This window comes from Pyrus communis, chromosome 7, assembly GCF_963583255.1.
Source record: "Pyrus communis chromosome 7, drPyrComm1.1, whole genome shotgun sequence".
NCBI lineage: Eukaryota > Viridiplantae > Streptophyta > Magnoliopsida > Rosales > Rosaceae > Pyrus > Pyrus communis.
Window position 1 is genome coordinate 4,762,002 of NC_084809.1, and position 13,029 is coordinate 4,775,030.

At 36.1% G+C, this 13,029-nt stretch overlaps 1 protein-coding gene across 1 annotated transcript; it reads right to left on the reverse strand.

Annotated features, from left to right (window-relative positions):
• Positions 1 to 5,118: 5,118 nt before the first annotated feature.
• LOC137741183 (NDR1/HIN1-like protein 6) lies at positions 5,119 to 6,397 on the reverse strand. The gene has a single exon (XM_068480990.1). The coding sequence runs from the start codon at positions 6,143 to 6,145 to the stop codon at positions 5,411 to 5,413; it is 735 nt and encodes a 244-aa protein (XP_068337091.1). The 5' UTR covers positions 6,146 to 6,397; the 3' UTR covers positions 5,119 to 5,410.
• Between the last annotated feature and the right edge of the window lie 6,632 nt (positions 6,398 to 13,029).

Sequence of the window (13,029 nt, forward strand, 5' to 3'; positions counted from 1 at the left end):
AAATCTCTTTCGTTTCTCTCTCATCTCTCTTTCTGATATTTCATTTCTTCTTGCTATTTTGTTAAGAGCTCTAACTAGTACGAGCGCAAGCTCATGGTCTAGCTCTTTGACTTGTCATTGTCTGAACAGTTCTACACTCTAAACAGAAGAATATGCGAGTCTACCGTAAGTAGAGTTCGATTAATAATTAGTTATTCAATTTCTAAAAAATAAATACAGATCATGACTTATTTCTCTTCCAACAATTACAGCAAAAACACCAGTCAATTAGCTAAGAGGTAACTGGATCTTATTAATCACTTCGTACAATGAACAAAATCAACCAAAGATAAACATCAAACATATTACATCAAGAGGAAAAAAATACATAAAATTACATGGCATGAAGAATTTAATTTCTGCGTTTCTTTTTTTTGTCAAACTTTCCTGGTCCATAAGTATAAATGCATGTGTCACGAAGGAGGGGAAATTGCATCCACACAAATGAGGCGATTGGAAGAGTCGCAAGAAGAATAACTGGGATAACAATCCATGATTGTTTGTCAAGCATAAGGATAAGGGCAGAAGAGAAGGCCAACATCATAGCCACGATAGAGAAAAAAAGGGGGAAAAAGCCTAATATCATTTTTGTGGGTAAAGATACGAGGAAGTCTTCTTCGGAATAACGCGATTTGAGCAACCCTAAGAATATCATTACTGAAGTTGTGGAAAAAAATAGTGATATAGAATCTAACATTATAAAAACCATGAACAGCTTTTTACCCAAAAATGTGGGATAGCCTTTGTCTTGTGTGTTTCCTCCAGGAACTGTAAATGCTGCAGAAAACATCATTGTAACAATTAAAGCACCTACAACTGTACAAGAAGTTGCAGTCGCTTTCATCGATTTCTCACCCTCCACCAATTCTTTGTGGTTCTTGGTAAATAATGCTCGAGCTGTCATGCGATCAGTATAATTTATCAATCCAGGGGCATTGACAGGTACAATGCTCTCCACCTCCTACATTTCATTAAATAAAAACTTACCAACTACAACCATTTAAGAGGTACATGGAGGTTAGTAGAAATAAGACCAGGCATCTTAGGATTTTTTTTTTTCCTATTTTTTACCTTTTCTCATTTTGCTGCTAGCAAGTAAAAGTTTAGTGGTTTATTGAAGCGCATGTCTGAACAACTGTCTCATAAGACTACAGAAAAGCATGCGCAATAGCGATAGTTGCGACGGGCAAACGATGTTTCATGGCTTGTGTCGTTATCAAAGCCATGGGTTACTGTAGATCAGGGGTGTCCATTGACCAAGCAATGAAACTATTATATTTGGGGAACCCTTGAAAGTCAGAAACCGTAACCCATCGTAAAAGGTCAGATGATTCTCTCAGCCTATGAGTTAAATTTTAGGGATTCTAGGAGATCTTTCAAGAGTCCCTATTTTAGTAGGAAAAAGATTACGTATATTTCTTTCATTATAAAATTAGGTTTTGTATATGTAAATATTGGAACCGTCTGTTTTAGTGAAAATATAGAGTTTTGGGTTATGTATATACAATTCTACTCTAAACCCTACAAAAAAGCCCTAAAAATATGCGACCCTTTGTGTCTTCAAACATATTTTTATTTTATAATTATATCCTACAGATCACCTACCATTTATTCCAATAAAAATCTAAAAGATGTGAAATTATCCATCATTATTATTGACTTTTGAGCTATTTACTTCCATCTTAAACAATATGAAAATATAACGACAACATTCAGCTAAATTACAAAAAATGTATAGTCACACTATAATCATCAAATTTACAGTGCAGTTTTACATACGCAAAATATCATTGTTATTATTGTAACAAAGTTGGTTTTTTCCGTTGTGAAGATCTTATTACATTGTCAAGGTAGGATCTTATGTGTGAACATAATGGCATTAATGACCAAATCATCGTTTCAATTATAGGATATTGATACCCTTGTTTTAATGGGTACTCTAACTAACCGGTAAATATTGTAAACTAGTATACAAATTAATTTCATTAAGAGATTAGGCATCTTACTTCCAACGTTACATCTTGCAAATTGGCAACGTTACATCTTGTCGGCTATGGACAATTCATTATGCACATGTATAATGAATTTAACAATAGCTTTTCTCTCTTAATACTATAATCGAAGATGTAGTTTTCTCTGCCTTTCAGTTTAAAGTATTTATGTGTGTTATATCAAAAGTAATTAGACCGCTAGCTTCACTCGCTGTCAGTCGATATTGGGTTAGACTTGTTAGGTGGCAAGTAGAGCCATGGCCATATATACATGTTGGGTGAATAATTTATCTCATGAATATGCAGTGAGAAATTAAGACTAACCTTGAACCATTGCAGTTCGCTTTGCATTTGCAGCGCTGCACCCTGAATATGATTAAGGTTCGCAGATAGATTCGCCGCTGAATGTAGAATACTATTGTTAAATGTATCTGCAGAACGCAAAGGATTTCTAATATCACTTTCCATCAGCACCCCGTATAGAAGGTTATAAATTTTTGCTTGACGACATTCCACAGCATATGCAAACACTGCTTTGCCTTTTCCATCTCGTATCGCAAGGCCTCGTATCACAAGGCCTGGATTAGCCTTGATTCAGATGACCGCACGATTTGGATAAACGGCCACGATTATGTGGTCCACTGGATCCGAGAGAAGCTCCCAGCTGATATGGATCCCATGACGATGATTGTCAAAATGCATTATTTAGATTTATAATATGATAATAATGTAAGGCAATCTCCAACCAAAGGGTCCAGATGACCGAAAATAGTCTGAAAATCATTTCCAACCGAGAGCTAGGCCAAATGGCTCGTAGGCCCCATGGAATCTGAAAGGGCCAAAGAGCCAAAGGGCTGACTGAAAATCAGAGCAATCCTATCGGATATAATTGACATGAGTATATTTAATATAAATATATTCATGTCGGTTATATCAGTATTGCTTAATGAAAAATCTGAATCAAACGGCTAGTTAATGCCAATTACCGTTGGATTCAATATTTTTTTTTTTTTTTAATTCTTAAAAATTCTATTTTTTTTCCCTATAAATACCTAAACCATTCATTCATTATTCCTCACAAAATTTTCACCATTCCTACACCATTTCAATTCTCATATTTTCTTTCCTCTTTCAAAAATCTATCCTTCAATTTTGTCAATAATTTTCAAATGGCCTCGTTTGCAATGAAAGGTAGGGCTTTGAGCCTAAAAGAAGACGAAGCTCTTTGCAAGGCTTATAGATAGGTGTCGGAAGATAGTGTGAGGGAGAATTGTCAAACAAATGACGGTGTTTGGACTCGTGTATCCAAAAAATACTTAGAGTTCTATGAAGGCACAACTCCACTGAATATCCGAAACCACGAGAGTAGTTCTTCAAGATGGAAGAAACATCTTCAGCCAAGTTTGAACAAATAGCATCAAGCATTGTTAGCAGCCGCAAGTAGACATGAAAGCAGTGCTAATTACTACGATGAAGTAAGTGTTTTCACAATTTATTTTAAATATTTAATTACATTACATTTAATTTCATAAATTAATTTCCTTTAATTTTTGTAATTATATTTTCTAGGTATGCCAAGCAGAGGAATTGTATATGGAAAGCAGCTCAAAACCCTTTCAGTTTCATAGTTGTTGGGAAATTTGTAAAGGGTGGGTGTTATTTGAAGATTCACCTCAACATAGAGATCCTACGCTAGTGTTCAAAACTGCATCCTCAACTGTAGATATGGATGAAGATGGATCTCCTACCATTCAACAAACAAGGGTAGAAAATCGTCTTCAGGTGAAGGCTCCATACCTAGGGCTATGGGACGAAACAAAGCGCGAAGGTTGAAGGAAAAGGGTAAGGCAAATGATGATTACACCACTCAACAAGAAGTGGCGGCCTCATTGCGATTAATGGCGGAGCAAAATGCCCTTGAGGCGGAAGAAAGGAAGTGTAGGCATGAAGAACGGGCCAAACAAATACAAGAAGAGATGGATGATAAGAATATGGAAAGGAATAGTTTGAATTACACTCCAATGAGTAAGGCTTATTTTGATAGGAAAAAAAAATTATGACTCGACGGCAGTTGTTTACCTCTGACTATACTCCTGCAATGGTGGATAATGAAGATGATGTTGATTATGGATATTAAATTTAAGTTGTTGTAGTTTTTAAATTTAATATGGTGGGTGATGAAGATGATGTTGATTATGGATATTAAATTTAAGTTGTTGTAGTTTTTAAATTTAATTTGTAGTTTTAAATTTAATTTTGTACTTTTTAAATTTAATTTGTCGTTTTTAAATTTAGTTGTTGTTTTTAAATAATACATTATGTTTGGCCCTCGGTTGGAAACGATTTTTTGTGACAGGGCTAAAACGAGCCCCATGGTCTTCGATTGGAGACGGAGGCAATTATAACCCTGTATTGTTCATTAAAATATTAATATATTAGAGGATCAGAGGGCTAAAACGAGCCTTCTAACAGCCCTCGGTTGGAGATGACCTAAACATTTGTCTAACAATAAAGGGTTCGGGCCAGCCCTCTTGACCTGCAGCTCTACAACCAAATGATGACCCCTACGTGTATGTTGAAATTTTTTTATGAATGCCAATAGCAGTGGACATGTCCAATATGACCATATCATAAAATGTTTTTTTTCAATAAAATGATATCATTATTGAATTAAATAGTTGTTAGAGAGAGAGAATTGATAGGAATTCGAAACCGCACAATAGAGATTTCAATCAACTCATTAATTTTAGGCACATTTGCATTTTGACACACGGATTTATTGTCTATTTCACAATCCGATTGATCCAATCCACAATGTTTTCATGATCAATTTCTTCTCAAAATTGAAGGGAAATAATATGTGCAAAAAAATTTCATAATCAGTTTATTCTTAATTAATTATATGTTTCTGTCCCCATGAACCTTGCTACATATTATAACACTTATCTATGCCAATGCACCCATAGAAAGCAAATTAATATTTGGTTTTGTTTTCTTTCTAGTGTGTGTGTGTATATATAAAGGTGGTTCTTGAACGAAAGCACTCATAAACCATGCATGTTACACACACAAAAAAAAAAAAAAAGACTTATTTACAAAAACGCTAACATGAAATTTTCTTAATTGATATGCAATCTATCTACAAGATTGTTCATGTACGAGAGTACCGGTGCTACTAAAGTGAAAGATGCAATGATTTTTGTATATTTTACATTTGAAAGAAAAGAAAGGAAATTCTGTTGTGTGCAAGAACCACATAATAACTAACCATGCAATCGATCTTCCCTCTGCAGAAATTAAGCAAATAGCTTGCCGTGCAAATGCTTAACTTCCCACCTTGTACATATTTTGAATTCGAAGTTATGACATTCATGAATTTATCATTTCTTGAACTTATATCCAAAATTAAAGTGATATTTAGGGTCTGAAATCTGTACTTTCTTATCTGGCTGGGACAAATTGTTGACCACCATGGAGGCGTCAACATAAATCCCGATTGGATCCGGCAATACATTGTATGCTCCGAGTCCTACATTGACTGGCACCCTAACCGAAACAGTCACAGGGATCCTGCCACTCTTGATTTTCTGCATAAGTGACTCCCCGATAGGGCCCTTAAAGTCACTCCCTTTCAAGTCTCCTCTCAAGTCCACGTCCATCAAGGTGGTATTTCTCGTCGGTTGACGAAAATGTGGGACAACCCCGGTACAAAGTTTCATCCCGGAATACTTGAGCTGCACGGTGCTGCCCTTCCCATATACAATGGATATTCTTTTGTTGGGATTCTCGGCCTTTACCGTGACCACAAATTGCGCATGGAGGTTGTAATCAGGGGTGAGGTTGAATGCCTTGACAGAGAAGTCGCTAATACTGTATTTGGGCTTACGGGGATTGATAATTACTAGGCTGATGGCCACGGCAGCAATGATTACCACTAGGATTACGAAGATGCAACAACAACACCAACAGTAGCATCGCAGACAACTGTTTTTGCGGCGCCCATTAGGGCGGTACTGGCCATTAAAGCGAGGAGGATTCCGGCCATTGGGACCTGGATAACCTGGATCTTGATGCATCATGTGTGGCGGTGGATGTTGATTAGGACCAGGGTGCATAATATATGATAATTTCGATGGTATGACTAGGTAGCAAGAGCAATTGAATCAAGTACGTATGTACGTACTTAATCCTTCAATTACTTAATGTGCATTCATAGATTGTACGTATGTTCTAGGTAAGTATTTAGAGATCGAAGAAGAAAAAGAGGTACTTGATCTTTCTTCTTCTTCGATCTAATGATGGTCAGGTGCAGATAATGGAGCCCGAAGGTGGCCGTCAAGGTGAGGAAGGGGAGGTGGGATTTTTTGCAGGGATATATATGGTAATTTCCATTGGTTAAGGACATTGTTACATATGTGTGGATATCGTCAAACATTTGACTCCTGCTGGCCTTGTATTGTAATTGTGCGTCAAAACGGGTTTTGTGGGTTTCAAAACTCAGAACACCAATTTTCTATTTTAGGCTCAAAATAATCCGCTAAATTTACTGCCATTTGTTGTAATTGTAAACTTTCTGAAGAGTTGAGGCTTCGTAATAAAATTAATTGGCAATATAAAAGCCGTCCAACCTCTTATAAGTCATTGCAAGGTTTCTTCTAGTATGTAGAGTAGTCCAACCTCTTATAAGTGATTTCTCCTTGTATGAGGAGTAGTCCAACCTCTTTTATAAGTCCTTACAAGGTTTCTCCTTTCACCGATATGTGACTTTTTTATCTTTACATCTTCACACGTCCGCTCATGTATATGGCAAATTTTCAAACCAAACATGTGAACAACATAAATTAGGTGACATGAAACATGTGTGGCTGTTGAGCTTCACAAGTGGACCAACTTGCTTTTATGCCATGTAAATTTCACATGTAAGCCAACTTGCTTTTATATCAAGTAAACTGTGTAATGCTCATTGATTTCTGTAATGTTACTGTACAACATCGTTTTATAGAAAACAGATCCAAGAGTCCTATCTCATCGTGAAAATTACATCTGAAGTTTAAAATACAATTCAAATAGACAAAGATAATTAAGAGAATTATCTCTAACTAACTGCTCTTACTAACCGTAAATGAATGCAAATGTTAATTGAACTGATTTGGATAACTTCATAATTAGTTACAATTTAATCGAAATTACATATATACATAAACCAAATCGATCTCCCTACTATCCGAAATAACCAATTGGCAATGAATTTTCAACTCATCTCTAATTAACATGTAATTATATACGAGCAACATTCACTTAAGCGTCACTTCCTACAATGAAGCCGGTAATACTCAAGATTTATAACTTCCAGATGTAAGAATATTAACTCATGTACAAGATTCTTAATTAGCCTATTTTCATACCAGTGAGAAAGAAAGAAAAGATTTAATTCCTCCGTGGCGTTGGATAGGAGGCGCGGATGGCCTCCCGACAGTTACAAGACGGGTAAGCTCCAATTCGAAAGAATGACGACATGAGCTTCACCGCAGCAGTCTAAGGGCTGGTTTGGTATTGATGTGCTTTGAAAAAAAGCTGCTTCTGTTGTGCTGTGAAAATAAGCAGCTGTGAAATAAAGCAGCAAAGTGTTTGGTAAACTTTTTTGTAAAAGTGCTTTTGAAAAAAAAAAGCAGTATTATAGTGTTTGGTAAACTTTTATGTAAAACAGATGTGAAAAAAAGCCGGTTTTTCAAAGTTGGGTTTTGTAGCTTCTTGTTTTTGGCTTTTTTCACCCAAAACTGTGGAAAAAAAGCTGAAGCTGAATGTTTACCAAACACAAAATGACTCATTTACAAGTCTCTCTCTCACGTGTTTTTGTAATGCTTATATGATAATTTTTTTAATCCCTCCTATCAACATTTGTTCTATTTTATAAACTAGACTTTAATCCCTTAAGACTTGGAAATTCCTCACACAAACATAGCATCAGGAAATGTACTAGATTGTCTTTCATTGCAGATAAGATCATTTATACCTAATTTTTAGTCCTACCTATGAAAATTCATGTGTGTGGTTGTCACAAATATCTAGTGTTACTAATTCACATACTTAATATAATAAAAAAGTACGACATATTTTAGGGCATAGTCTAACGTGGTAGGCCAATTGAGCATAACAATGTCCTCGACTTTTTCACTCATATTCGAATCCTTCTAGTAGAATATCATTTTGTTAACAAAAAATGTAGTATAAGATGTCCAATTGCCAAATTAAGCGCGACTACAAGCATGGATCTGACCATCAATATTTTGGAATCCCAATTACAGGGGAGTTCCCTTTATTGACATTTGACCAACAAGTGCATAGTATTTAATCAGATAGGTGTAGAATGTTCGATGATTTTCAAGCAAAGTATTTCTATCTAGAAGTGCAACGTATGTATTTTTATATTGGCTTTGGATTTTGCTTACGAATTTGAAAGCCTTTCTTATAACAAATAACAACACAATAAACGATGTTCATTACAAAAATGATAAGATCGATCGATAATACATTTGCTCTTTCAAATGGGCTAAATTAATGGACTGTTAGACTAAAAAACAAATTAAAAAGCACACACCAGAATAAAATTAAACATTTCCCTAACCTGCATCCTTTGGAGAAAAAGCTTAATAAAAAAGAAAAGTACATTGTTCTTATCTAAAGATTCAAGATATATCGATCTTCTACATTCTCTCATCCGAACTTTAAGTTTACCAGATTTGAGAAGAGGACCACCAATTTTGAGAGCTATATATGGGATGGACCTACTGGTGCTCATCTATTACATGTACTGCAGGCTTAATCTGCAGTACCCAGGCTTTTAGGCCTTTAACTAGCTTAATTAATATAGGCATCATGCATTTGCGCCTGGAGAAAAATATTTTTTTTATCACAAGTTATATACAATCAGGCATATGGTTTTATTATTATGCAATTAGTTATGTGATGAGTGATAGACACATGCATAATTGAATATAACGAGTGACAACCAATAATTTTATTGAAAATCTCTTATCGGCGAATCAACAAAAATTACAATATGTAATACAAGCAACCTCACACCTCGCACAGCTAGGCATGTGGGAGATAATTGTAAAACAGAGAGTGGAGAACTATTGTTAACTACATTGTAATGTTTTGGAATTGAAGAGAAAATCAAGAAGGAAGATGAAGAAGAATGAACACAAAGATCTTAGAGAGAGAGAGAGAGTTTAGAGAGAGAAATATGATTTGTATTAACTAACTAAATGAAGATTACACCCACATTTTTTATAAGAGAAATCCTAACTACTTTAACCAAATCCTAACAACCTTCTAACTATATTACTAATTGTACTGTATTACATTTGTACCCTTAATACTCCTCCTCAATCTCAACTGGGGTAACCCAGTTTGAGATTGGAGGAACATTTATGCAATTACTGAACACAATGTTGAACCATCTGCAATCTTGCAATCCCACAGCAAAATCTCATATGCAACTCTGTTGACACAACAAATTCTTTATCAGAAACCTTGGTCCCGCCAGCCACAGTCACTTCCAAACATGTGACTCCACGGCCTTAGGCAAAATTAACAATCAGCTGCAAACACATGTGTCATAGCCCATGGCATAGCAATTGCATGAGAACCCACGGATTATCTGGATAACCTGAAGAACAGAGAGCGATTTATTGAGCAAGGGGATGCAATAACATTTGAGTATGAGGTGGACAAAGTTTATCTCAGCACGCCTACAAAAATTGCTATTCTGGACCATGAAAGGAAGAGAACATTTGTGTTACGGAATGATGAGAAACGGATATCCACTTCCCAAAGAATTTCAGCCTCTCAAACTAATTTCTACACCGTTGTAGCTACTGTTTTCTTTGCGATAAAGTTTCCAATATTTCACAATCAACATGCCTAGAAAACCTTCAATTTTCACAGATTCCACTGTATTTTCAAACATTTTGATTTCTCTAACCAAATCCTAACAACCTTCTAACGATATTACTAACTATATTACAATCACAGAAATCAAGAAACACAACCTTCTTCGGCAATCGGCCTTCAATGAAGAAAGGGAACAAGAACTGCACTCTGGCAATCGGCCTTAATGGAGTTGCACACAATAACAACAAACAAAACTTTTCAAGAACGTTACTCCGGCTCTCGGCCTTATGGAGGAAACAATTTGCATTCAACACACTCTTGGTAATTGGCCTTTTTTTAGTGCACAAATCTCAAACAACCAAGAACTAATCACGCAACACAAAGGAAAGGCTATCGGCCTTTGTATTCCTTCAACAATCTCACAAAAAATGGCTATCGGCCTTAACAGATAAACTTGCATACAAGAAACCCTATCGAAGAAAACAAATTTTCAATGTGGCATTTAAGCAAACAGATAGAGTGCAGAATTTAGTAGCAAAACCGGAGACTCGAGCTCATGATCAGAAAACCCAACCAAAGAACCTCAACCAAACCACCAGCTACCAGAAAAAACCCCGACGAACAGAAAGAAACCCTCAACAATCACAACGGAAGGACAGCCCCGAAGATCAAAACAATTATTCAAACCCAGAAAAGATTATCAAAAGTGAGAAGATTTCGTGCCTTACTTTGGATGAAACTCGTTCCATTTCTACAAATCTTTTAGTTGTTCTGTCGTTGTCTTTGCAAGGGGACAGAAATTTGGGGAATCTGGAGAATGGCAAAGTGCCCCAAAGGGAAGAAAGTCAAATTCCAGCAAGCAATCAGACTATTAAGGTTAGTACATCAAGACGCCGCATGCTCGCGATCTCCATCGAGGTAGAGAGGAAGACCAGACGAAAGATCAACCAAGAAGTTACAGTACTATCGCAGAAGCACCGAAGAAAATCTAATAAAAACGATGAAAAAGACGAAATCTAATGAAAAACGGAACCACCAAAATCCATGGCGTGAGCCTGGTGGCTCTGATACCATGTTAACTACATTGTAATGTTTTTGGAATTGAAGACAAAATCAAGAAGGAAGATGAAGAAGAATGAACACAGAGATCTTAGAGAGAGAGAGAGGGAGAGTTTAGAGAGAGAAATCTGATTTGTATTAACTAACTAAATGAAGATTACACCCTTAGTTTTTATAAGAGAAATCCTAACTACTTTAACCAAATCCTAACAACCTTCTAACTATATTACTAACTGTACTGTATTACATTTGTACCCTTAATACTATTGGCCCGTCTCTTTGAAATTTAGTAACTCTTTCTCCTAAGTTAAGAATATGCAATACTAGCCAGTGACCACCTGACAAAGGGGCTTCACATTTGAGACGGTCCATGAAGAACAATAGAGTAGCTTATCAAGTTCACCAAATATAGCAGCTACCTATCCAGCAAGCGGAGATGTTATTAATGGAAGTCACAGGCTCCCAGCAGATCCACAGTGCCAAATTTATTATCAATCTTAACCTTCAATTTTCATTTGTACCAAAATACATAAATTAATGAAGCTTGCATTTATGGCTGTGTATGCGTTTCCAAAGTCTGAGTCAGAGCAGTTCACGTAAAAGAAAGCACCCTTTTAATTCAGTAAATTCTTTTGCAATTAGCCGTATCACCATTCTTCCATGGAACCACAAGGGCAAAGCTTGATGAGTCCTGTGACTATCTGTTACTGTAAACATGCAATCTTGTAGCTTTCATGTGACCTTTTCTTTTCATACCACTTTCTCCTGTGATTTGGTTCAATACTTTCTTCTTAATTTTTCTCATTTCTCCAGCCTCATTCCTCTATATATTCATCTCCTTCAACCCTTTTCTTCTTACCAATATCTCAATCCCACAACATCCTCTCTAGCTTGCAAAACCCTATTATTTTCCGAAACAAAAGAAGAAAAAAGAAACAAAATTAAACAAAATCATGAAGGGTTCAATTTGTGTAGCTACATTTCTTGTTGTCATTCTTTTCCTTCCACAATCCATGTCCGCAAGGCGCATAGCTCGGCCTCATTCACGTATGATTACTCTCGATTAAACTTATTTATTATAAACTGTAATTAATTAACATTAAACAAGTCTTCGTTTTTCCTTTTTCACATTTTTTCTGATGATTAAATATGTCATGCAGATCATCATGGGCGCCGTCTGAAGAGTACAATTAAAGAAGCATTAGTGGATAAAAAGGCAAGTAATTATAAGAGAGTTAGGGGGCCAGATACAGTCCAAGTGGCAGGGTCGAGCTTGCCAGATTGCTCCCATGCTTGTGGATCTTGCAGACCATGCAGACTAGTGATGGTGAGCTTTGTTTGTGCATCAATCACTGAGGCTGAAACATGTCCAATGGCTTACAAGTGCATGTGCAAAAACAAGTTTTATCCTGTTCCTTAGTTTCACTAGTTCATCACAGAAATTATTCAACGTCAACTAATGTAGTCAAATTTTCCTTCTTTTTGAACCCTCCAATTTCTTTGCTAGGTAGAGATTTTGTGTAACCAGAGTGTTTGTTACTGATGTTTAATATTATGAAATCACCAAGGACTCAATTTTTCTTCGTTCAGTGGGTTCAAAATTATCTGAAGTTTAATCATCACGAAGAGCCTTTTATGTTCTCAATTTCATATGTAACAAGCCAAGAAAGTAAATTAGTTAAGCATATAAGGAGCTCCATCCTCTGGCAACCAGCATCTTGGATGTTAAAATTTTATGAGTAAAAGATGGAACTAAAAAAATACAACACAAGTTAAGGTATTAATATGGTGGTGGATCGCCTTTGCTGATATAGGTAGCAACGTTGAGTTGAAGCTTATTATTTTCGGTGACCCTCACAACGCTAGCCCTTTTTTGGATGACTTAATAGGTATTTCTGGGCTTTGTTACATTTGTATGGCCATTGCCCCAAAGTTACAAAAAAAAGAGGGGTGGGGTATGTTAAAATTAGTTAAGCATGACATTAAACAACACTCTTAAACACTTCAACTGTGCATATTCATCATATAAAATAACACTCTTTGT